We start from the raw sequence: 25138 nt of genomic DNA, 5'->3' as shown, positions 1-25138 counted from the left end.
TTACTATTTATAGACCATGTTTCCTTTATTCTTATTCTCTCCAATAAATTTAGGCTGGCATCAGTTTGCCTGTTCCTTCCTTGGAATTCATCATAGCGACACATCTGTTGTGTTGGGTGACTACTCGGCTGCCATTTTGTTGGATTGAAGGAATTAAATCGAAGATGGTTTCTTCACCCATAAACGAGGTGTTTTCTGGTGACGTTCATTAGTAATTCATTGTTTTTCATTCAAAACATTTGCATACATGTTCAGTGAGGATGATTTTAGTTTGATTTGGATTAAACAAATGTGTGAAGTCTAGTTAGTCTAGTGCACACTAACTTGAGAAATGTTCACACAAAGTCACTTACATTTACACCACATGTACTTTTTGTCCAAATATTACTTTGGTTTATTGAAAAAAGGAATGTAGAAACGTCCACATTACAGATTAAGACACTTGGTTACAATCTGTATATATGCTAAGTTATTTTTAAAAATCACCTATTACACATTAAAAAACAAAAATGGTTTTATGTATGCAAACCATTGGACTTTTTAAACATTCATAGTTAATAAAAAGCTTTGTGAAAAATTTCTAACTTCTGCATGTTTTTTAAATTGTGTGAATAAGAACAAAAAAATTAATTTAAGAAAACATAAAAGCTATAAAGTCTTATTTTTAGAGTTTTAAAAACTATTTGGTTTCCCCAAATTGAGAAAAGAAAAAAGCCTCAACATGCAATAAAAAATGGTTTCTTAGGCCTTTTTTTAAGTGCCCAGAAAACATTTAAATGTTCAAATGTAGGATAAATGGCAGTTTTTTATATGAGTTTGCTGGAGTTTATGTGAGTAAGCGACTAATAGAGCAATGTGTGCAAAACTATCATTTATTTTCTGCCAACATGCATGCCTCTCCACATTTTGCTGCAGCTGTGTGTGCATTTGTCTGTGTGATGCACATCGGCTCTGTTTCTCATTATCCAGTCAAGTCAGCATGAATAAAAGCTGAGGGAGCACAGTGATTTAGGATTTAGAAATTAATATTTCAGTCTGTCTGCCACTACAGACGGAAAACAAGAGGCGAAGGAAAGGGTGAGAAAGAGGATTAAAACATAGAACACGGGAGTTTGTACAAAGATGTGAAAGAGAGTGGTATTAAGATGAGTTATTTTGTGAAAACACAACCCAGTAACAGACAGCTACACACAGTTGCGTAATCAGCATTGTTTCAGGGGCTGCGGTTGGGATGAATTTAGTCCTTTGCTAAGGGCAAAGACAAAATAGTGGGGCTGTGACAGATCCAGCTGACTCCCCCTCCTCGCCAGCTTCTCTGCCTGTGTCAGTGTTGTGACAGGCAAGTCTTGGGTGTTGTGGGAGTAGCAGTCTTAAGGTGCTCATTATCCTGTAAGGCTTCATTCTGGGGGGCAAACAAAGGCAGCTGGAAAATTGCATCCTGTACCCCCTCTCGGGTCAGGCAGAATATTTCATGCAAACACATGTCCGTCGCTGTGCAAGTGTTCAGCTTTGTGGATGAAATATTGATGCTGATAAACACACACACAAAAACTCTCAACAACAGCAAAGGCATAGTTTGGACTGAGATTTCCATGCAGGTGGAGGATAAAGGCTCAAAAACATAAACCTATTGTTTTAGTGCAGTCAGTTCTAAACATGTCACACTTACTATGAACTGCTGGATTTTACTTATAACAAGATTGCACACAATGAATTGAGATTGTTTAGCACCAAGAATTTGTGAATGATTCTTACTATTTTATGTTTATTTAAAAAAAACATGTTTTGTGTCAGTTTTTCCTGCTGTCACTTTAAGCCTGTTACATTGACATTTCTGTAAAGAAGAATGCGTATTTTGACCAATGCCTCATTTATGGCAAGCTGATGGAACATTTAAACTCAATGGCTATGTCCGAATTTCTTCAGTACTCACTGCACTAAATACTGCGTTGGCCATTTTGTTGTGCTTTCTGAATCTATAATTCCTAAATTGAGTGCCCTAGAAATCTCCCAGAAATCTCTGTCATAAATCAGTGCGCATCGATGCTCACTAGATTGGCAAAGAGACCTCAATGCATTGCGTTTGAACAATTTTTGCAAACAAAATTTATTTAAATGTATTTTTATTAAAATATTGTTTTCATCTTCAGAACACAGTTCATTCATAAATGGTTGTTGCGAAACGCTCATATCAGTTATATTTTCCCTTCGTGAAATCGATGACATCATGTTCGCCATTTAAAAAAAATTAATAAACAGTGAGCATGGTGTCTGAATTGCTTTTAAAATCCAGGGCACATCATAGTCCCGCATTATATAGTTTTTTAGTAGTTAAAGATTAGGGTGGGAATTCAGGCACAGCCAATGTTTCCGCACTGATATAAGGTGAACCAAACTATAAAGTGCATTACGTAAGACACAAGAATAAGAGAGAAGTCCGTCAGTCAGTCAGACTTTATGTTGCTGAATTCACAGTAACTCCAGAACTTGTGTATAAAAGGCAAATTGTTAGTTGCGTTAGCATATTAACAATAACTGTGACTCCCAACCTTGTTTGCAACAGACTGGTACCACCATAGCAAACATTACTATGAATACACTAGCTCTCAACCTTGTTAGTAAAGTAAAAAAGATCAACTCGTAAAAAAACAGCTTGACGTTTTGACAGAGCGCAGTGTTTCTCTCAAAATCGCTTTGGCATCAGTAAACACAACCAGAAGTTTGAAAACAAAATAAGACTTTTAAGTTCACCATAAAGTTCAGAAAATACAGTAGAAACAAATGGACTTGAAATATAGAAAAATCTCTGTATCCTATCAGGTTTCCAGAAACAGAATTAGACCTATGCACATTTTTTTTTAGGAAACTGAACATGAAAATATAAAAAAGCATTACTTGTGTATATAACTAAGTAAACAGTTAAAAAAAATAATAATGTGATGATTCTGATGAATATGGCAGACAGATTGCATTAGAATGGAATCAAGTTACACTTTAAGTAGTTTTTATCGCCATAGTATGGATTGCATGGTAATATTCCATTAGCACACCTTAAATATTCAACATTCAAACAGATTGGTGATAATAGAACGATGTAGTGGAATCATCCTTTGTGTGCAGTGGGACACAGTCTGTTGTTTAGGAGTGGGTTTGGTGACCGCTGTGTGTCCTCCAGGTCTTGACACAGTGCCAAATTTCAGGAGGTAGCTTTATTAGGAAGGTAGTGCCAACTGTTCTAGCAGCTGTTTGTTGTTAGCACAATAGGGTTTTGCAATAAGCACAATGTATTTGTACCAGTCATCATCGAACGTGTGTGTGGGGGGTACAGCTATTTTTTTTTTTTTGCTTTTTGTGACTAGTGCATCTTTGGTTTACATAAATATTAATTCAAATTACAAAAATAAACATCTGAGGACATCTGAGTTAAGTCAGCAAGTGAATTTGTGTTTTACATTTGTACACTATATTCCAAAGTCTCTGAAAGGTGAGGCCAGGCTGACTGTGTTAGTGTAGAAAGGTTCAGGAAACAACTTGTTGGGAGCAGCTTTGCAGTTAATTTGCTTGCATTTTGAAGATCCAGTAAAATGACAAGCGAGTGCAAGCTATTAGGAGAAATTAGCTCAGTAGAAAATACAGTCGCAGGAAAGAGAAGTGGCTTAGTGTGGTTTGCTGCTGCAGAGATGGCAGACCTGACATGCTCTGTTTATGGTTGTGTTTTCTAGAGAAATGCAAATTTGATTGCATACATTTTAGCTTTTTCTGCTGACTTACCTAAACTGCATTACTTTTATCGACACCATGAGGGTCAACAGTCACTGTTTACTTACTTACTGGATGTTCTAATTAGTAAAGAATGCATTAGATACCATAATTAGCTAGCAATAGGTAATGTTGGCTATATCAGCTAAATGTCCGTGTATTTCAATATATTAAAAATGATTTTTAATGTGAAGATGTGTCTAAGAGAGCAAAACATTACCTTTTCTTTGTGGCCATGTGTGGTGAAAAAAAATCTTAAAGTCCAACTCTGATCATCTTTTGGTCTATTTTCAAAGTGTTCCCAGCGGTCTTTGAATTATTAATATGCTTTTTTTAGCCAAAACATATGTTATCTCCTTTGTCGTGCTTCATGACAGTTAAAAGCAACGCAGTAACAGACGTCGTCACATCAACCCAATGCATCATGGGACTTGTAGTGAAATGCAGTGGTGCTGATGCCAGATAGAAATACATCTCTGAGCTTCAGTATTTTATTCACTTTTTACACGACCTGACATTGGATCCCACTGGAAGCTACTAGGGGTGCTCAGATGATCAGTGTGGATCACTAGCCCTGATCCTGCACAAACGTGTGCTGCAGATTGCCCCTTTCCCCCCTCCTTCTCTTTCTCTACCCGCTCATCATTTGTCCATTCAGATTGAATGCAATTTGTGCATCAAATTTGCGTCCTCCACCTTTGTTTTAACATGCGTCAAAGTAGCTACTTGACGTTTGTCCAAAAATTTGTTTTCTCGCCCTCCTTCTTATGAAAGACACGCAAGATGCTGAGAGAACTGGTGCATTTATTTTGAAGAGCTCCACAAAGCTGTCGACAAACTATTCAGACTACTACCAGTGTGCCTCGGCACACTGGTAGTAGTCTGTTGCCGTAGTTTCTGCGGCAACAGTTCATTAGAAATTCACCTCTGAATTGTGGGCATGACTGTTCAGTAAACCCGTCCCCATATCCCATCATCCAACTATTTACATGCTCTCTATCTAGTTCACAGCCCCTCACAACCCTGACCTAACATTACTGGTGCAACAAAAATGCCTTGCAAAATAGGAGTTATCCAGCCATGTAGTTTCCAGCCTGTTCAGATGAGAAAAACGAAGACGGACATGGATTTAACCATATACAAGTCAATGCCTTGGAATGGAGCAGAGCATTAGCTTGAAGCCTGCTGTTTTAGGTCAGATGAGATGTTTTTAAATATTTAAGTGTGATAGACAGATTCAATTCCTGTATGATAAAGACCCTCAAGAGTTTTTGTTTTGTTTTTGTGGTTTTTTTTGACCAGCTAAATGTAGTACTATGTCTGTGAAGGCTCTAAATGATTTGGGTTTTTCATCACAAGTTTGTGTTCTTCAGGGCAGCTTTCAATGTTTATCTAGAAGTTGTGTCCATTGAAGTTGCTTCCTCAGGTCTGGTTGCTCTGGTAACTTGCTGTTAAATGTGGTTTATTTCAGGTAACAGATTTTCGCTGACCTCCTTTGGAGCTCTTTACATCTCTGACGTTCAGAAAGAGGATGCCCTCTCTACATATCGGTGCATCACCAAGCATAAGTACAGTGGCGAGACGCGGCAAAGCAATGGAGCCAGGCTGTCAGTCATGGGTGAGGAGTCATTCATTGTTCCTGTCAGTTTTTACCCTTTTGTAAAAAGAAAGCACAAATTAACCCTATCCTCGCCTTGCAGACCCCAATGAATCCTCACCCACTATACTGGATAGTTTCCAAGCAGGGGAAGTGCATGCAGGCCAGAGCATCGAGCTCCCCTGCATAGCAGGTGGTTATCCTACACCCACTGTGCGCTGGCTGAAAGATGGTCGCCCGCTGCCTTCAGATGCCCGTTGGACACGGCGCTTGACAGGGTTGACCATCAGTGACCTGAGGCAGGAGGACAGCGGCAGCTACGCCTGCGAGGTCACCAACAGCTTTGGCTCCAAGGAGGTGTCTGGACAGCTTCACGTTATCGGTGTGTGGGTGCCACTTCACACGTAACCTGACAGACCAACACATTGTACTCTTGATGAATAAACCTGGCAGAAGGTCCCTCTCATAAATGCTTTAGGTTTGAAGCAGAACATTACAGTTTGTCTGTAACTAATGCATGCGAGCTGCTCGATGCCTCATCAGATCAGACCTCAGAAAGAGAGACAGGTCAGTAAATCGTCTGGGCTAACTCCATAACATAGCTGCCAGCTCCGTTCACCATCATTGAGAGGGACGGTGAGGAAAATAAAAATGAGGGGTCATGCAAGAGACATCCAGACAGTGCTGGAATGAAATTATCTGGAATGTAATAACACTATAATAACAGCAGCTGAGATGAATTGTGAGAAGTATGCGAAGACACAGAAGAAGAGACAGAGAGAAGGGTGCAGGAGTGGGGTTTGCCAGTGGGCACATCATGGCAGCCATCTCTGTGACTTTGACAGGGCAGGGGGGTTGGGAGGCACAGAGATGCCCCCCAGCATTCACCACCAGCTGCCTTATTGCTCACTGACATTTGTACACATACACACATGTCCACATTCCCTTTAATACACACACAAGTGGACGGAGATGTGAAGAGATATCTCCAGCTGCTTTTTTAATGAGTGTGTCGAAGTGATGGAGTCACCGCTGCTGATGTTCCCCCCTGCATCCTTCTTATTTCAATGTAAACACGTTTTGAATACATGAATCAGAGCACTATCAGCTGAGTCAAGTGAACTTAGTTTCAATTTAATGAGATGCAGATAAATACCAACCAAATGATTTACATTCAGATCGGTTATGTGACGTTATTCATCTTTCCCTCAGATCCTCTGCGGGTGACCTTGTCTCCGAAGAATTTAAAAACTGGCATCAGTAGCACACTGTTCTTCACGTGCACTGTGGAGGGCTCTCCAGAATACACCATCACCTGGTACAGGAACACACAGCCCATCATCTCAGACCAGCACATCTCCATCCAGGGACAACACAACGACACCCTCCAGATCACTGCTGCACAGAAGTTCCACTCTGGAGCCTACCAGTGCTTCGCATCCCGAAAGGGCCACACTGCTCAGGACTTTTCCATTATTTTACTAGAGGGTATGGATGGAAACTGTCAACAAAAAGCAATTTAATAAAGCTCTGCTAAATTTTGGCTTCATGAGTCTTTCTTCTGTGTTTCACTCCTTTCAGATGGTACTCCTCGAATTGTGTCTTCCTTCAGCGAGCGGGTGGTAAACCCCGGTGAGCCCTTCTCGCTCATGTGTGCCGCCAAAGGAGCCCCACCCCCTTCAATTACCTGGACGTTGGATGATGAGCCCGTGGTGCGAGATTCCACTTACAAAACCAGCCAGTACACTCTGTCTGATGGTCTGACGGTGTCGCACGTCAACGTCAGCAGCCCGCTCATCCGGGATGGGGGAGTGTATCGTTGCGTCGCACGCAACTCGGCCGGTAGCGCCGAGTACCAAGCGCGCATAAACGTAAGAGGTGCCTGTCTGCTTTTCAATATAAATGCACTCTACACCTGATTTTTCACAAACATACAGGGCTTAGTGACATCTATCTATCTATCTATCTATCTATCTATCTATCTATCTATCTATCTATCTATCTATCTATCTATCTATCTATCTATCTATCTATCTATCTATCTATCTATCTATCTATCTATCTATCTATCTATCTATCTATCTATCTATCTATCTATCTATCTATCTATCTATCTATCTATCTATCTATCTATCTATCTATCTATCTATCTATCTATCTATCTATCTATCTATCTATCTATCTATCTATCTATCTATCTATCTATCTATCTATCTATCTATCTATCTATCTATCTATCTATATCTATCTATCTATCTATCTATCTATCTATCTATCTATCTATCTATCTATCTATCTATCTATCTATCTATCTATCTATCTATCTATCTATCTATCTATCTATCTATCTATCTATCTATCTATCTATCTATCTATCTATCTATCTATCTATCTATCTATCTATCTATCTATCTATCTATCTATCTATCTATCTATCTATCTATCTATCTATCTATCTATCTATCTATCTATCTATCTATCTATCTATCTATCTATCTATCTATCTATCTATCTATCTATCTATCTATCTATCTATCTATCTATCTATCTATCTATCTATCTATCTATCTATCTATCTATCTATCTATCTATCTATCTATCTATCTATCTATCTATCTATCTATCTATCTATCTATCTATCTATCTATCTATCTATCTATCTATCTATCTATCTATCTATCTATCTATCTATCTATCTATCTATCTATCTATCTATCTATCTATCTATCATTGCAACGTACTTGCATACAGTTTAAGAAGAGACACAAGTGAGCTTTCAAACTTTTAAAAGTTGATCAACGTTTTGGGTAACCTTCTAGGGACATATAGCTGGAGTTTTTGGCCCGTCGTTCCTTTACTCTTTTGTGTCGTCATGCAAGATTTATTTCTTAATGCCTGCCTAAAACCCTTCAATGCCTGGAAAACCCAAAAACTCGTAGCACCAGTACAGGTCAACCTCATACAAGTGCACATGTTCAGAGTCCTGCAAACATTTAACTTTTCGCTCCCGAGCGTTGTGGTGGCTGTTTTGCTTTATGGCTGATCAGCAGATCATAGTCTCTACAGATACCAGCCTGAGGAATTACTTAAAGATTAAAACAATTATTTTTATAAGAAAAAATGTGTCTTTTTAAACTGTATGCAAATTTCTCGTTTCAACTTTGTTAAACATAATAAACTAATTGTTTCCTAATATACTATAGATAATCAGAGTAGAAAAAAACAGCAAATATTTACAGACTCTTGTAAAATGGGCTAAACTAACCCTCCTGTCCACATTTCAACACATCCCAATCACTCTTTTCCCCTCAACCTTTATTTCTCTTATCTCCGTGGCTACACCCTCTTATTCTGCCATGACCTCTGTCACCTCATCTGCCTTTTCTCCTGCCTCGTGTCTTTTTTTGGTCTCCTCCCTCCATCCCCTCCCTCTCTTCCCTGTGTCTCCAGGTCCACCTCGAATAAGACCCATGCGAGATATCACTGCAGTGGCGGGCAGAAACACCTATATCACATGCCGTGTGATTGGGTACCCGTATTATTCCATAAAGTGGTTGAAAGACGGCATGCAGCTACCTGATAATCATCGTCAAATGGTGTTTGAGAATGGCACCCTGAGGCTTACAGATGTGCAGAAGGGTGCTGACGAGGGGACGTACTTGTGTAGTGTTTTGATCCAACCCCAAGTCTCCATTAACCAGACCGTCCATGTCACTGTTAAAGGTAAGCATACACACAAGACTGAAAGAGTCTTTATAAATACTCATATTAATAAAACTGTAGCCTAGCACAGTTGTGCCACCCTGGACAAGCCCGATCTCTTCTGATCTGGAAGCTAAGCAGAGTTGGGAGACCACCTGGGACTACCAGGTGCTGTGAGTTAGTGCAACCACATGGGGGTGCTTCCTAGTGTTTCCATACCTGGAGAATTGGGTCGGAAATGGCGTCCACTGAGAAACTGAAGCTAAATCACGTCTCAGAATCGTGGGATGTTTCCCAGTGGCAACCCTGAAGTTAGCTGTACATAAATTATTGCCATATTTCTGTGTTTTGTCAGAACCAATCTTTCAATTTTAGTCATGGCCAAAATGAAGAATATGTGATGTATTTAAAAAAAAATTAAAAAGAGGAAAAATTGGCATGTTCCTTTCTGTCTTTTATCGGTTTCTTTACCTTCCTCAACAACCGTTGGTAAAATCATTGTAAAATAGGTCAAGAGTTCCAAACATAGGTGTAACTAGAGGCAGCACACGCCATCTCAGTCAGAATTGTCCAGTGCTCATTCAGAGATTGTCACTGGTTTTAGGTTTCAGAGGCTTCTGTCTGCATGTTATTTAGTTTGTGAGTTAAGAAACGGCGGCAGCTGCAGAGGTGTTTATGGGCGTGTGCATGCGCCTGAGTCTGAGTGTGTCTCTGATTTAATTAGATGAATAATAATGAAGCCTAGATTAAATCCCCCAGATGTCTCAGCTGTAGTACCCCCACCTCAACCTCCATTACTATGGCAACAGAATGACTTCTCCCTGCCAATTGGACTCTAACCAGAGCAGCTATTATGGGCTGCAGAAGCTGGGGGGCTGGAAGGGGTGGTGGCCAAGTGAGGCCCACTGGCCAATGACTTTTTCTGTCTCTTTTAGCTTAACTCCAGATGGCCATGTTGCCACATCTATTGGTGCCTTTATTCCACTGATTTTCTCTCTGTCTTCCCCCAGTACCGCCGCTCATCCAGCCCTTCGATATCCCCTCTACCTCAGTGGGGAAGCTCATGTACATTGCCTGCGTGGTGTCTTCTGGGGACATGCCCATACGCATCACTTGGCACAAAGACGGTCAGCTCATCGTGCCAGGCTACGCCTCTGGCGTCGGAATTGAGACCAAAGAGTTCATGAGCTCCCTGCAGATCTCCAAGGTGACACTGAAGCACAACGGAAACTACACCTGCATCGCCAGCAACGCCGCTGCTACAGTCAGCTGGGAGAGGCAGCTGATTGTTACTGGTGAGAGTGAAATAAGGGAGGATGTGAATGAACTGAGGTTGTTCAACCCCTAAGAAACTTGAAGGCTCTTACCTTTTTACACCTTTGCTAAATTAAAAGAATAAATTCTAATATCATTAGCATCTCAACCATATTTTCAATTATGTACTCCTACGGGGGAACTTTGTCGACAAGAAAGCAATAAAATAATTATAAAATTGGAAATGGATTGGTGGCATTAAAACAATTTCTCAAAGAAAGAAAAACTTTTTTAGATTCTCAGAATTCCTCACTTAGGGGATTTCACATGAACGAATTAGAAATGAAATTAAAAAAACTAAAGACTGAAGAACAATGGATTGATTACTTTATTATAAATTGAAACAGCTCAAATTAATTATCAAATGAATAACGTGGCAGTCTTTTACATGCTCAGAACTGGCTTTGGACTCTAAGGATCCTCTGAATGAAAAACTTATTTAATGATAGGGAATATTTATGAAATTATAGTTTTTAGTGATTTTCTTTTACCAATGATTTTAAAGAATATTTTTAAAAAAGTTGCACCCGTAATGCCGTTAAATATCCCCAAGCTACATGTGTGCATGCTTAGTTTAAGTACCACTAGTTTGGAAGATACATGTGCATGTGTTATTTCTTTTGTTTAAAATGCGCTCTTAATTTACTTTGGAATGTAAAAACAAATTATAATAAATTCATTTATTTCTAAAGGAAAACCAAATCTAAATCTAAAAAGTAACTAGGTTCCTGTGCAAACTCCCAAAAACACTTGGTATGTTCATAAGTCCTGTCTTAGGGTGCCCCGTGTTGCAGAGTAGGTATTCAAACCTTATGCTGCAACTGCAGATGTTTAGATTTCATCCACAGAACCGAATTAGCTAGAATTTTCCTGAAATAGAAAAGGATTGAAGAAGCCCTGGTTCTGAATGCATTCTTTTGGTTCGTAGTCCCACCCCGTTTTGTGGTGCAGCCTAACAACCAGGACTGCATATATGGAAAGGCCGGAGTCCTGAACTGCTCAGTGGAAGGTTATCCACCTCCAAAAGTCATGTGGAAACACGCTAAAGGTAAAGTTGGCATTTCAAACATCACACAACCAAAGACAAATGTTGATGCTCATATGCTTATTTAGGGGTTTTTGTTTTTTTTTCTGCAGGAGTTGGAAACCCACAGCAGTACCATCCAGTCCCACTCACTGGCCGCATCCAGATCATGACAAATGGCTCTTTGCTCATTCGACATGTTCTTGAGGAAGACAGAGGGTACTACCTCTGTCAGGCCTCTAATGGTGTGGGCTCAGACATCAGTAAAAGCATGATCCTCACTGTCAAGAGTAAGTGTCAGTCATTGTTGGAGGGTTTTGTATTTTTTGTCTTTTTTTTTGGCATGATCCTGCACTCGACTTTAGAACTACCTTTCCTGGATAGTACAGACATAAACCTTAGGTTTTTTGGACAGGAAAGAAAACCTCTTTGATGCACTTTTCCCCCAAGCTAGTGTGGCCACTAAAACAAAATCTTGTCTCTTTACAGCACACCCTCAACTGAAATTGTCTTTTTCATTGATCTATGAATGCTGGCTGTCATGTTATGGGCATGGTGGAGGAAAGAGGTAGATGAATAGGTTATGATGAATCAAAAAGCACAGGATCTCCGCTCAATCAATCAAGTGTTGGAAGAAAAGAAGTACAAGGCAGATAGAGAAAGATGGGTGTAGTGTGAAAGGACCGGTGAAGCTTGAAGCGTGAAATGACTACAGAGAATGAAGGGTTGAAATTGTAATGTCTATACATCTGCTATGTATCCTCAGTTTCCAATTCCTGATCCCTATTCCCTCATCTCATTTCTCCATGCAAGATCGACCATTACTGTGACACTTGTCTGTGAATCTGCTTAGTTCCTGCCATGATCACCAGCCACCCCAACACCACCATGGCAAGAAAGGGCCAAACCAAGGAGCTGAACTGCACAGCACGAGGCGAGCAGCCTATTATTATCCGCTGGGAGAGAGGGGACACAGTCATTGATGCAGAGAGAAACCCCCGGTACTCCATCACCATTAACAAGAAGGGTGATGAAGTCATCTCCACCCTAAAGGTCAGAATCCCCATCAGAACCTGAACTGAGAACTGAAGCTGCTCAGAACTTCAGAGATATGCTTTTGCTTTAAGGCTTTTTTATTTTAAGTTTAAGCCATGTGTCCAGAAGCATGTGTGAAATCTTGGTCAGTTTTCATAATAAAGATAGCTTTTTAAAAAAGAAAATGTTCTTTATTATGAAGTCCAATCCTATATTTATATATATACATTGGTGTATGAAGTTTTACTGTGAGTTGGAGTCTCACTTTACAGTTTTCCTGCCTCTGCTTCGGTTGACAGTTGAATCCAGCCGAGCGAGGAGACTCTGTCTTCTTCTCCTGTCATGCCATAAACTCCTATGGAGAAGGTCGAGGGCTCATCCAGCTTACAGTGCAAGGTATTTTAAACTGAATGGAAAAAAGAAAAGTTCCTTTGTCCATTTGAATGTAACATCCGTTGGAATATAACAAACCTTTACCATTTTCGAAGGTGCCAAACAGGTTTGAAAACATGTCATAATTTTAGCTTTTGGGGTTTACTACAGTGCTTTAAATTGACGGTTATAAGAGCAGATAATGATGTTGTTGAAAATGATCTTTTCAAGCTAATTTTTTGTGGTACATCAGTCAAAATATCAGAAAACTGTTTGCTTTTGGAAAAAACTAAAAGCCTAGAAGTCAAAGTTCCTGTGTTTGTGTTAGTGCTGACTTATTGTTTTTTTTTTTTTTTTTGTTCCTCTGTACTACAGAACCACCAGATCCTCCTGAGCTGGAGGTCAGAGAGGTAAAGGACCGGAGCATGAACCTGCGCTGGATCCAAAGGTTTGATGGCAACAGCATCATTACCAGTTATGACATTGAGTACAAGAACAAATCAGGTGAGCATTGAGATGAACTTCAACTTGAGTTCCCAGAAAAGTTTCTTAATTTTACTTCAACCTGTGTAAAATAAAATAAAAATGTGTTTCACAGACTCCTGGGACCACATGTACACAACCAGGAACATTTCACCGACAAACAACCAAGCTAACATTGTGGAGTTGCACCCTGCCTGCGTCTACAGCATCCGCATGTATTCCTACAACAAGATTGGACGAAGCTCCCCTAGCAAGGAGCTCACCATCAGTACTGAGGAAGCACGTATGTCACCACCTTCTCTTCATCTCTGCCTTTTTTTTTTACATTAGAGACACACATGTTAACCACAAGACTTTGCCTGACAATTGCAGCTCCTGATGGGCCACCAATGGATGTCATCCTCCAACCAATGACATCTCAGAGCATCAGAGTTACATGGAGGGTAAATCAATTTAAGTTTGACTTTAATTTGGGAAACTTTAAAGGCTAATAGCTGATCTTTATGTGTGCTGACCTTTTTGTAGGCTTTGTGCTCATCAGTTGTCTTTTTTTTACCTGGTTAAAATCATAGTAGTAGGTTAAGGGGTTGTCATCTGGCCTTAGTTTTTAAAGTTGGAAGATGTTTCACCTCTTATCCAAAAGCCTTTTGGACTACTATGATGGAATTAACCTGGATGAACGAGAGATTTCATCGACACCTGGTTAAAATGTTATGATAGAAATGTGTCCTGAGTGTGAAGTCGGGATCTGTACTTGGGTTATTTTTAATTTGAATGATAAATGTAAATTATAAATGTTGTTTTTCTAATCAACCAGTCAAAACTTTTTTCACTGCAAGCCAAATTCACAGTAGTTTCTTACTGTGTTTCTTAATTTGAAAATTACAATTTCACTAATTTGTGTACTCGCTCTAATAACCCAATGACACTATCAAGACCACAAAACAAATCCCAACCTTTCCAGTTAGAAATTACTCTTTTACCTTCTGAGCTGAGGCAATCACATTCGTGCATCTGTGCATCTATTTTTGGACAATCATCCAAAATGTTTGCTTTATTTTCCAAATGTTTCAGGCTCCCAAGAAGGAGTTGCAGAATGGCGTGATCCGAGGTTATCAGATCGGATACAGAGAAAACGGCCCAGGTAGCAACGGCCAGTACAGCATAGTGGAGATGAAAGCTACAGGTGACAGTGAAGTGTACACGCTGGACAACCTTAAGAAGTTTGCTCAGTATGGCGTGGTGGTCCAGGCTTTCAACAGGGCTGGGACAGGCCCGTCCAGCACAGAGATCAATGCCACCACATTGGAAGATGGTAAGAAAGGCAGAAAATGACATGAAGAATCAATCGAATGATTGTATTTTGGCATCAAAGTGTTTGGAGATAATTTTTTGCGCATAAACTGCATGTCGGCATGTTAACATACAGACTCGAACAAAATGGCAGGATGGATTTGTTGCACAACCCCCATGGCTCTACTCTAATTAGCCCCCTCATTAGGCTGGCATTTAGAAAAGATGAATAAAGTACCCCATTACTTGTTATTTGTCCTCTTTTTTCATTCATCCTCTCATCAGTTTCTCTTTCATCTACCTCATGATTTGTCTGTTCATTCTGTATTGTTGTTTTCCATCCTTTTCCCTTAAACCGCTTTGCTCTGGACAAGTCGTCTTTTCAAATACCCTCAATGGCAGTTATCGATTGGTTTTGAGTCCTCTTTGACATAAATAATGTCACCAAATTTCTCTCACATTAATCTACACGTAAAACCTTTAGGTGTGTCTTTTTTGGTGTTCGCATGTTTCTTCTGTTGCTCTTCCCGTCCTCCATTAGACCCCCACCGTTCATGGCTTTCACTCTGAAAACCAGGAATGATCAAGGAGCAATTCAGGGCTAATTTTAGCTAATTTGACTGATTCATTTCAGCAGAGATTTCCTGTGGTTTGTGGCGTTGAGTTATTATTCATCAGGTCTTCCTAGCAACAAGTCTCCTTAGCGACAAAAATTCAAAACACTAAAACAGCCTGAATGCCTGACCATCCTGACTCTGACCCTGCTTTCTCCAGTTCCCAGCGAGCCCCCCCAGAACGTGAGAGCCATCTCAGTCACGTCGGATGAAGCGGTGATCACATGGTCTGAGCCACCACGGCTGACGCTCCACGGCGTCCTGAAGGGGTACCGGGTCGTGTTTTGGTCCCTCTTTCCTGACGGAGGTGGGTGCTGTGGGGGCCAGGCCCAGTGGCCAATGCAGAGTAATTATCACCTATTTCATTCTAAAATTCACCAACCCACACTCCTGTCTGTGTCAGGATCATGAGTTAGAGAGTGTTTCTCATGTCCATCCCTTTGAGCACTTCCTGTTCTTTTGTGATGTATGTTCAAATCTGTTCTTGTTGGTGTTCTTAGTTGGATTTTAGATTAAAAAAACGACCTTGTAGACGATTCTTTTGAGCATAATTTCCAAGTGCATTAATTTTGTATTTGTTTCCTCTACGTGTCCCAAACATAAACCATTTATTTTGTGAATATTTGAGATGCTGCCTTGTGGTCCATCTTGTGTCAGATTTCTGCTTTGACACCCCCCCCCCCCCCCCCGGTGTATGTTTCAGTTGTTTGTGAGTGATAATGTTTTTCTTTTTCTCCCTTCAGAATGGGGAGAGATGCAGAACATCACCACCACACGTGAGCAGGTGGAGCTGCGAGGGCTTGAGAAGTTCACCAACTACAGCGTGCAGGTGCTGGCCTACACTCAGGCGGGGGATGGGGTCCGCAGCAACGTCCTGTACATCCAGACCCGCGAGGATCGTGAGTATTTCTGATTTAGATTTCAGATACTGTGAATGAGATGTGTGTCTAATGCATGACAAAAGCTCATTTGTGTAGGGAAGCTCCATTAGCTGTGTTAATGAGAATTAAGGGGCTTTGGGTCCATGGCTCAGGGGCTGAAGGAGGGCTGGCGGAGTCTCTGGATGGGACAGGGTGGGGTTGCTCTCTCAGAGCAAATATCATCCAGGAATCAGGCTGCCGGTGGTTTCTTCCCCCCAGCCTGTTCGCCATTGGTGGAGGGATTAACTCCTTGTGGATTAAGGAGAATTAATTTTGTGCTTACACCATTGGAGGCAGGATTACAGGCAGATCCATGTCTCTTTATAAGGGAGAAGGATAGACTTCAAGGTTTAAAGATAGAAACATAGAAGGGTGATAAGACAATCCAGACTTATCTAACAATTCCTGTAATTGGAGAGATTTTACACCTACTTTTTAAGGAGTTTCTCCTGATTTATCACAGATTTACAGGTCTATGTGTGTTAATGTTCCAAATTTGATCAATTTTTGGGATCATGTCCTCTTCTTAAGGCACAACAGAGCATCCCTCATCATATCTGTGCCTTTCCTCCTCTTCATCACTTGGCTGTGCCGCAGACTGTCTGTCTGGAGTCCAGGGCAGATTTTGGGCACCAGATGGAATCTATTCCCCTCCTCCCCTCTGTGCCACTCCTTCTTTGACATCAAGTTTTAATATCGACAACTGCCACGCCACTCCTGCCTCTACTTAGAGCTTCAACTGTTGCTGACATTCTCTCCATTCCTGTACTCATGCCTCTGTCACTTAAAACAGTCCTTGCTTCATCTGTCCTTTCAGAGTTAATGCTGTTTTCATGCTTCCCCATGGCATGTGTGGGGCGGGGGAGTCAAGGGGGTTCAATGACTGAATCGGGGGCCTCACAACGAATAAAAAGAAGAATTGGGGGATGGATTTACAGGTTTCCAATGTGTCACGCTCTTTCTGCTGACTCTAGTCGAGGTCACCTGTCAGGCACTGATAATATTTATGGTCAGGATTGAATAGGTTGTGCGGCTTGTGCCTTATACAGTATGATCAATGTGACTAAAGCTTTTTTGTTCCTTGTCCAGGAAATGCCGTACCCTGATGTGTTTTTGTAAAGGGTGAAACCTTCCTTAAACCCATCTTGAGCCATTATCCTGTAAACAACATTAAGAGGCAAACAGTGTTGAGCTGAAGTGGCCAGCAACGGATCAGACGTTACCGTCTAATCTGTTTGTGGGTATGAGAGTTAAGAGAATTCTGGGTGTTACGCTGTCAGACTTGCTGACCAATGTCTGACTGAACATATGTCACGCCTTCACCCAAAGGCAGTTCTTCCAAGTCCTTCCAGAGCAGCTTAGTGCGAGATAAGACTACCAATCTGCAAAACAAGCCTGCTTACTTTAACAGGGATCCAACACCCAGCGTGTGCGTGCACAAACACACACATGCAAATGCGCTCATGTGCTGATGTGGGTATGTTTTCTCCAGTTCCCGGTCCACCAGCTGGCATCAAGGCTGTTCCTTCGTCTCCAAACAGTGTGGTGGTATCCTGGTTACCTCCTCTTAAGCCTAATGGTGTCATCCGCAAGTACACAATCTACTGCTCCAGTCCAGGATCTGGACAGCCTGTAAGTACTTCCACTGTGGGTGTGACTCATAATGGGTGAGGGAAAAATGCTCCAGGTACTTGAGAAGCAGATGAAAATCTGCGGATGCAATTAATTCATCGGTAACCACTCTTGTTAATTGAGCCAGTGTGTGTTTGTGTGTGTACATCTCTTTGCGCACATCTCGTTTTCTCTCTGTTTGCACCATCGCTTTATTTCCTGACCTCCCAGATGAACAGATGAGGTTGTCTTGGCAACGTGATGGGACGTAGATATGCAAATGAGACAAAGAACAAGCTCACACATGCACTCTGCTGCATCAGAAAAAAATGCACACAGAGGCGCATCGCATTTCAAAAATGTCTATTTATACACGCTTGTGTCACGTTCCATAGTGGGTAGATTATTTGCACGCAAACACCAAGGATGCTGCAAAATCTGATATAAGGGAAGAATCTCACTTTCTTATTATTTGAAAATACTCCTCCCTTCCTGTGCATGAGTGCCATGTAAATGAGCACGGGCAGAGAAGGGAGGGAGGGAGCAGAGAAGGAAGGCAGAAAGAAGAAAAAAAGACACACCATTAGAGGTTGGGAGACACAGAAGGGGAATGATTGAAAAAAAGAGGGGATGAGGGAGTCAGAGAGGGTGGAAGGGAGGAGCAGAGGAGGGTGTCATTCACATCAGGATGGGAGTGCTTTTGTCCGTCTTTTCATTATCTCCCTGTATCGCTCCCTGGATCACCACAACACCACCGCGATGCTGGAGGAATGTTTGAACCCCCAACACACACACAAAGACACACACACCCCTCCTTTTTTGTCCCTCCATCCTCTTCACTAAGCGACACAGAGGGGAGAGAAAAAGCAAACGGTTAAAGAATTTCGGATGAACACAGATAAAAGCACGGCATCATCTTACCAAGCATCTGGGCTTGTATTTATTTATTGTTGTCTTTGAATTTAATTAATTGTAATCCATGGACAAGGACAGGCATACAATTGAATTTGTGTCCACAGAAACAGGAAAAGTATGCAAATTCAGACCACTAATTTAGTTTTCTATTACAATAAGCTAAATGAATAATTTTAGTTTTTTTTATTTTCTCACTAGAACTGTTACGTAGATCATCTTTTCTCCTTTTTGTTAGCTGCAAAGGTTTTTTTTTTTTTTTTTTGCCTCTTTTGAATAGATATTTCAGTGAAATACATGACTGTGAATGAATCCATAATATTTTTCATGGAGGCAGTTTCTTAATTCCTTAATTCTGCTCTTAATTTTTAAGAAAAATTTATTGATTCAGCTGGAAGCTAAAAAGGTCAGCTGTAGCTTTTAGTAATACCTATTAAGATGAACAAACGCAACTAATTTTTTGGCTTTTGATGTTATGAATGCCTCTTTCTTTTATGGAGCACCTAACCTCCAGTGTGGATTTCAAGTTTGGAATTTTTACTAAACCTGTAGTTTTAAGCATTTGCTTCCTTTCATCTCCATCATTGTGGGCATTTAGGAATGCTGTCAAATTTCATAAAGTTACATAAAAACTTCACAAAGTAATGTAATGTGATTTTTTTTAGTCATTTTTGCATTTGTTCTTAGGGTTTCTTACTCTGTTTTTCTATTTTTTGTTACCCCTCAGATTCTGACGTGACTTAGAAATTTAAACATACAAAAAAAACAAAAAATAAAAACAGTGTGGCACAGTAAAAATATATAAATCTTTCATTTATCACACAATGCTGCCTAATTTCTGCTTATCACAGTTTTTGTGGAGCATCTTAACATAACATGGCGTGCTCTCTTTCCCAGGCGCCCAGTGAGTACGAGGCCAACCCGGAGATGCTGTTCTATCGCATCACGCACCTTAGCCGGGGTAAACAATACCACATCTGGGCGGCCGCCGTGACAACTGCTGGCCGAGGCAACATTAGCGCAAAGGTCACAGTGGAGCCTGCTGGGAAAGGTAGGTCCTTTAGGCCAGCCCAGAACACAGGAGAAGGGTAAAGAGATCTGTACAAAGGTTATGAGGAGACAGCTGGAAAGATGACCATGACCATGCTGCCGCCTCTCCTGTACTTTTATCGCTCCCTCTCCCTTCTTTTTCTCCTACTAGCTGAGCTCCCTGCTATTGATTGACAGCTGCAGTATTGATTAAGTCATGGATATGTTGGGAGAAACACTGTTGTTAATTATGTGGTGATGAACAGGGCCTATCTAGTAAAATGACCCCTAGGGAGAAAGGAAGCAGGCAAGAATCAATAGGGGGGAGGATCCATGGGCAAAAGATAGACTGAACCGGAGAGGTCTGAGGTTTTTCAGTCTCTCAGCAGTGAGTGACCCTTTCCCCTCAGGCGAACTCAGCCCCACTAAGACAACCCAAGGTGTAAAAGAGACACCTGGGTGTATTTACAGCCGTTTGAGTACAAGACTGTTTGTCAGAGATTTACGAATGTTCAATGTTTTGTTTTCTGTGCAGTTCCTGCCAAGATCCTGTCCTTTGGGGGCACAGTGACCACACCATGGATGAAGGAAGTGCGTCTGCCGTGCGCATCGGTCGGAGAGCCCGCCCCCACCATTAAATGGACCAAAGATAGGTCAGAGTGCATGACCTTGCTGTTTTACAGACTACTCACTAGAGATCTAATGTATTGATCTCTCAGAAAGTCACCGTTTTGTTTTTAAATTATATGTTGGCCTAATATGTTAATGGGTTCTATTTAAATCTTTTAATTTTCATATTTTTGAGCCGATTCTCAAGAAATTGCAACATTTTTTGTGTTGCTCCACACTTGTTTTGATAGCCAGAAAATTGTTCCTTGTCTGCATGTCACAGTTAAGACATGTCAAAGGTTTAACATGAAAGAAATGTTCACCTGCTTCATTGTCAGCAAGGCTCACAAAAAAACTGAGAAGATCATTTATTTTAGGGGGTGTTCAGAATCCGTCAGATTAATGAGGCTCTTTCTAAAGAAAGCAGAGGCTTGTCGTTGATTCAGGATGATAACGTCAACGCTTTTATTTTTGAAATCAGTGAGGACTCAGCCATCCCTGTGACAGCAGACAGCCAGAAACAGATCCTATCCAACGGCACACTGGTGCTGCGTTCAGTCAAAGCCGAGGATTCTGGGTATCACACCTGTACTGCCACTAACACCCTGGGCTTTGACACCATTATAGTGAATCTGGTGGTTCAAGGTAAGATGAAAGCGGTTGCTTTCTAAGACTAGAAGATTGATTTTAATTAACACTTGTGTTTTTGACAACTTCTGTCATTTTCTTGTCTCCAGTTCCTCCTGACCAGCCTCGACTGACTGTCTCCACCACTTCAACCTCCTCCATCACCTTGGCATGGATTCCTGGAGACAATGGAGGAAGCTCCATTAGAGGTATTCTCAAAGCCCCGCCCTCCTTGTATTGGCATCTTTTAAAAATTATTGCTCACTCTGAAGCAAATTTCTGACTAGTGTCTTAAAAAAAGTTTTTCTTTTAAATCAGTTCTCTGACTTTTTAAAATCATAGCTAACTGCTGCCCCCTGGTGTTCTTCAGATGTATGTTTCACCCAGAAACAGCTGTAGTGTGAGTTTATCAAAAGCCGTCTGTTTCTGCAGGGTTTGTGCTGCAGTATTCTGTGGACAACACAGAGGAATGGAGGGATGTGTTCATCAGCTCTACGGAGCGCTCCTTCAGGCTGGACAATCTCCGCTGTGGAACGTGGTACAAAGTCAAGCTGGCTGCCAAGAACAGCGTGGGCTCCGGACGCATCAGTGAGATCATTGAGGCCAAGACGCACGGGAGAGGTGAGCTGGTTGAAGCGGCATCTTCTTTCAGGTCACCAAGAAATCTAATTTCTGAAGCCACACAAACTGTTAAAATGTTGCTGTTCCTTTCTAAGTCTGCTTTGATGATTCAGGGGGGAAAAAATAAAATACAATAAAATTGACACAATTTTAGTTGATCTCAAGTATTAGCAGTGATTTATTTTATTCATTTAAACTTTAGCCTACTTATTTTTTAATCTAGTTGTTGAAAACTATTGTTTACCTGTTTGAGTTTTTGATGAAGGCTGCTGCAGTTGTTCCTTAACGTTCTCTTTTAAACTTTGACCAGTAGAAGATTCTTTGTTAGGAACTTAGGAAAATTAGGTCACTCTTTTTTCTTTCACCTCTTTTGGTTCTGCTCATATTTCCAGTACGGAAAGGAAAATCAAATAAAACTTTTCAAATAATGAATAAAATTCTGAGTATTATGCTTCAAATGATCAAATGATCTATTATAAGAATGTTTTTATGAATCTTTTGTAAAGGATGTGTCAACATTTTTGCCTTTGTGCGTAGACATACTTTTGTTTTCAAAGATATAGATTGGTAGTCATGTGATCTCTGATGAAACACATGTATTTATAGGTAACTGGCATTAACAACTTGCTGAGATGGCAGTTGTACCTCTATAAAAATGTTAACTATGACGGATTCATTTTTAAACACAGGGAAAAGATGTTGCACTTGAACTAAATTATACATAATAAATCATTTTTAGTCAAGAAAATAGTGTAAATTTTGGTTGATTATTCTTCTAACTTTTTTCATTATTGTTTTGATCTGTTCCCAGAACCGGTGTTTAACAAGGACCAGCCCCTCCTCACTCACATTAACTCCACCCATGCAGGACTAAATCTGCAGGGTTGGACCAGCGGCGGCTGTCCCATCACAGATCTGATGCTTGACTTTCGGCCCAAAGGCACGTGGGCGTGGCAGAGCCTCAAAGCCAATTCCACCTCTCAGCTGTTCCTCAGTGAGCTTCGTGAGGCTACGTGGTACGAGCTGAAGATGAAGGCCTGCAACAGCGCGGGCTGCGGCAACCAGACCTCCCAGTTTGCCACAACAGACTATGACGGCAGTGAGTAAAACTCACTGTTTTCTTTTGAGTCCTTGTCTACTTTTGTCCTTTTTTTTTTTTAAGTGATGATGCCTCTCTTTTTCTGCTGTTCATCAACCCTAAGGTACCATCCCTCCTATTAAATCTGCCCGTGGAGAGGGCGACGACGTGAAGAAGCTGTTCTCCATCGGCTCTCCTGTCATTCTAGTTACCATAGGCGTCGCTCTGCTTTTTATTATCCGCAAGAAACGTAAGGAGAAGAGGCTGAAACGGCTCCGAGGTGAGGAACAGAAAATTGGCCTCTAGTCATGAGGACATTTTTTTTGTTAAAGTCTGACAGAGATGTCGTCTTCCTGTAGATGCCAAGAGCCTGGCTGAAATGCTGATCAGGTAAGGGATAGCCAACTTTTTAATGCTTTTAAAGTAAATCACCTGATTTATAAATAAATAAATCTCTGTGTTTGCAGCAAAAACAACCGCAGCATTGACACGCCTGTGAAGGGCCCCCCCCAGGGCCCGAGGCTCCATATAGACATCCCACGAGTTCAGCTGCTCATTGAAGACAAGGAGGGCATCAAGCAGATAGGCATGTTCAAAAACACCAACCACTCTTGTTGGTGTCAGTTACCTGATATAGCACACGTCTGAACTGGGTTTTCTGCATGTGTGCCTTCAGCAGGAGAGGACAAGGCTGCAGTGCCGGTGACGGACACGGAGTTTAGCCAATCGGTGAATCCACAGAACTTCTGCACAGGCGTCTCTCTGCACCATCAAGCCCTCATCCAGAACTCGGGGCCTCTTATTGACATGTCAGACATCCGTCCTGGAACGAGTATGTTTGTCTTTACTTCTCAAGTAAAGCACTTGTACTCTGAATATCACAGTTATTTAAAATGGCTGATGGATGCAAAGGAAATGGCTTCATTTGAGGCTAATGCAGTTTGAAAATATTGATGTTTTTCTATAGAGAGTTTAAACTGTTAAATTAATGTATTTAGATGTACAGTTTCTAACAGTAACTTTGAAACATGGTGAGTGTCGCTTCTTCAACTCAGCAACGTATGCAGACAGTAGCTTTAGATTAAAACTTTGCATTATGTTGCATTTTGCAGCAAAATGTTTCGAAGATCTGACACTTTAAAAGCTAAAACACCTCTGAATGTCGCATTTGTTGTTTCCAAGCCTAAAACTTTTAAAACGTCAACAAATGTTGAAATAAGAAGCTCTCAGTTTTGGCTTTTTTTTCAAAGAAATAATCAAAGAAGTGTGACTCTCAAGCTGCGTTCACGCTGCCCTCTGCAACGTGCGGCCTCTTCCAATGAAAAGTCGATGCAAATGCTTGTTTTGAACTTCTGGGTTGCCACAACCATTTTCGGACTCTTTGTTCAAAATTGCGGCCTTTGAACGCTCATTGAAAGCCAGGTCAAGTTTAACCAATCAAGGACTCTGATTTGGTAGTGATGTATGGATGCAACTCTTTTTATTCATGGAGGAATCAACCTTTTAAAAATTGATGATGGAAGAGAAAATAATAGTTGCGGTTTGTGCCCGGCTGGAATTCTATGACACCAGAATAGAGCTGTGAAAAAAAAGCCTGGAGGAAGATTCACTAGATTTGCACCGCTTTCACATTTCACCCCAATCCTCTTCCAGACATGCGCTAGTAAAAGCCCCTCCCTGCTCATCCATTGTGCACACTATGAGCTAAATGCGCGTACAAGAACATGTACTCAGTATGAATGCAGCTTTATACATTTATCATGCAGCTCAGTGCAAACATTAGCACATAGATGTCTCTGAAACAATGATGCTGTTTCTTTCTCAGACCCCGTGTCCAGGAAAAGCATAAAGTCAGCTCACAGCTCCAGGAACAGATATTCCAGCCAGTGGACCCTGAGCCGACCGACTCAGAGCCATTCCACGGCCTCGGCACGAACTCTGACCTCAGACTGGCGAACGATGGGCTCCCATGGAATTACAGCCACAGAGAGCGACAGCTACAGCGCCAGTCTTTCCCAAGACACAGGTGTGTTGATGCCAAACCTTAAAATACCTCAATTTACAGGTCATTTTTTTCTCAGAAATTATTTTTTAAAAGTGCTTTTGGAATCTTTCTTTCCAGATAAAGGGCGGAACAGTATGGTGTCCACAGAGAGCGCCTCGTCCACCTATGAGGAGCTGGCGAGAGCCTACGAACACGCCAAGCTAGAGGAGCACCTGCAGCACGCCAAATTTACCATCACGGAATGTTTCATCTCTGACAGCTCGTCCGACCAAATGACCACAGGTACCAACGACCCGGCAGACAGCATGACCTCCCTCAGCACGCCGTCTGAACCAGGCATCTGCCGCTTTACTGCCTCGCCGCCCAAACCGCAGGACTACGACCGTGGTAAAAACGTGGCTGTGCCCATCCCCCACCGCGCCAACAAAAGTAAGTTTGACATGAGGGACAGGAGAGGAGGCTTCGAGAACTTGTCTTTTCTTGGACTTTGACTCACAGAGGGAAAATGTGATTTTTCTGCTCTGTTCCCCTCC

General features: G+C 41.4%; 1 protein-coding gene across 4 annotated transcripts in view; it reads left to right on the top strand.

Moving 5' to 3' along the window:
* LOC101169724 (Down syndrome cell adhesion molecule-like protein 1 homolog) overlaps window positions 1-25138 on the top strand; it is a 62320-nt gene that overhangs the window by 33903 nt on the left and 3279 nt on the right. Inside the window, exons 4-32 of one of the 4 annotated variants that reach the window (XM_020708963.2) lie at window positions 5231-5377; window positions 5460-5738; window positions 6569-6844; window positions 6938-7234; window positions 8807-9079; window positions 10069-10353; window positions 11301-11420; window positions 11510-11686; window positions 12250-12449; window positions 12731-12827; window positions 13179-13307; window positions 13402-13569; window positions 13659-13729; window positions 14361-14601; window positions 15354-15500; window positions 15937-16092; window positions 17606-17745; window positions 19534-19687; window positions 20201-20318; window positions 20756-20919; window positions 21012-21110; window positions 21334-21522; window positions 22334-22621; window positions 22725-22880; window positions 22960-22990; window positions 23068-23186; window positions 23280-23432; window positions 24426-24626; window positions 24723-25034. In XM_020708963.2, coding sequence (XP_020564622.1) covers window positions 5231-5377; window positions 5460-5738; window positions 6569-6844; window positions 6938-7234; window positions 8807-9079; window positions 10069-10353; window positions 11301-11420; window positions 11510-11686; window positions 12250-12449; window positions 12731-12827; window positions 13179-13307; window positions 13402-13569; window positions 13659-13729; window positions 14361-14601; window positions 15354-15500; window positions 15937-16092; window positions 17606-17745; window positions 19534-19687; window positions 20201-20318; window positions 20756-20919; window positions 21012-21110; window positions 21334-21522; window positions 22334-22621; window positions 22725-22880; window positions 22960-22990; window positions 23068-23186; window positions 23280-23432; window positions 24426-24626; window positions 24723-25034 — 5187 coding nt within the window. Of the gene's footprint in view, window positions 1-5230; window positions 5378-5459; window positions 5739-6568; window positions 6845-6937; window positions 7235-8806; window positions 9080-10068; window positions 10354-11300; window positions 11421-11509; window positions 11687-12249; window positions 12450-12730; window positions 12828-13178; window positions 13308-13401; window positions 13570-13658; window positions 13730-14360; window positions 14602-15353; window positions 15540-15936; window positions 16093-17605; window positions 17746-19533; window positions 19688-20200; window positions 20319-20755; window positions 20920-21011; window positions 21111-21333; window positions 21523-22333; window positions 22622-22724; window positions 22881-22959; window positions 22991-23067; window positions 23187-23276; window positions 23433-24425; window positions 24627-24722; window positions 25035-25138 lie in introns of all 4 variants that reach the window. The other 3 variants (XM_011483622.3, XM_020708962.2, XM_020708961.2) reach the window with 3 other exon arrangements.

The sequence above is a fragment of the Oryzias latipes genome, chromosome 14, assembly GCF_002234675.1.
Source record: "Oryzias latipes chromosome 14, ASM223467v1".
Lineage (NCBI taxonomy): Eukaryota > Metazoa > Chordata > Actinopteri > Beloniformes > Adrianichthyidae > Oryzias > Oryzias latipes.
Note: the sequence above shows the minus strand (reverse complement) of the source record. Positions and strands in the feature narration are given on the sequence as shown.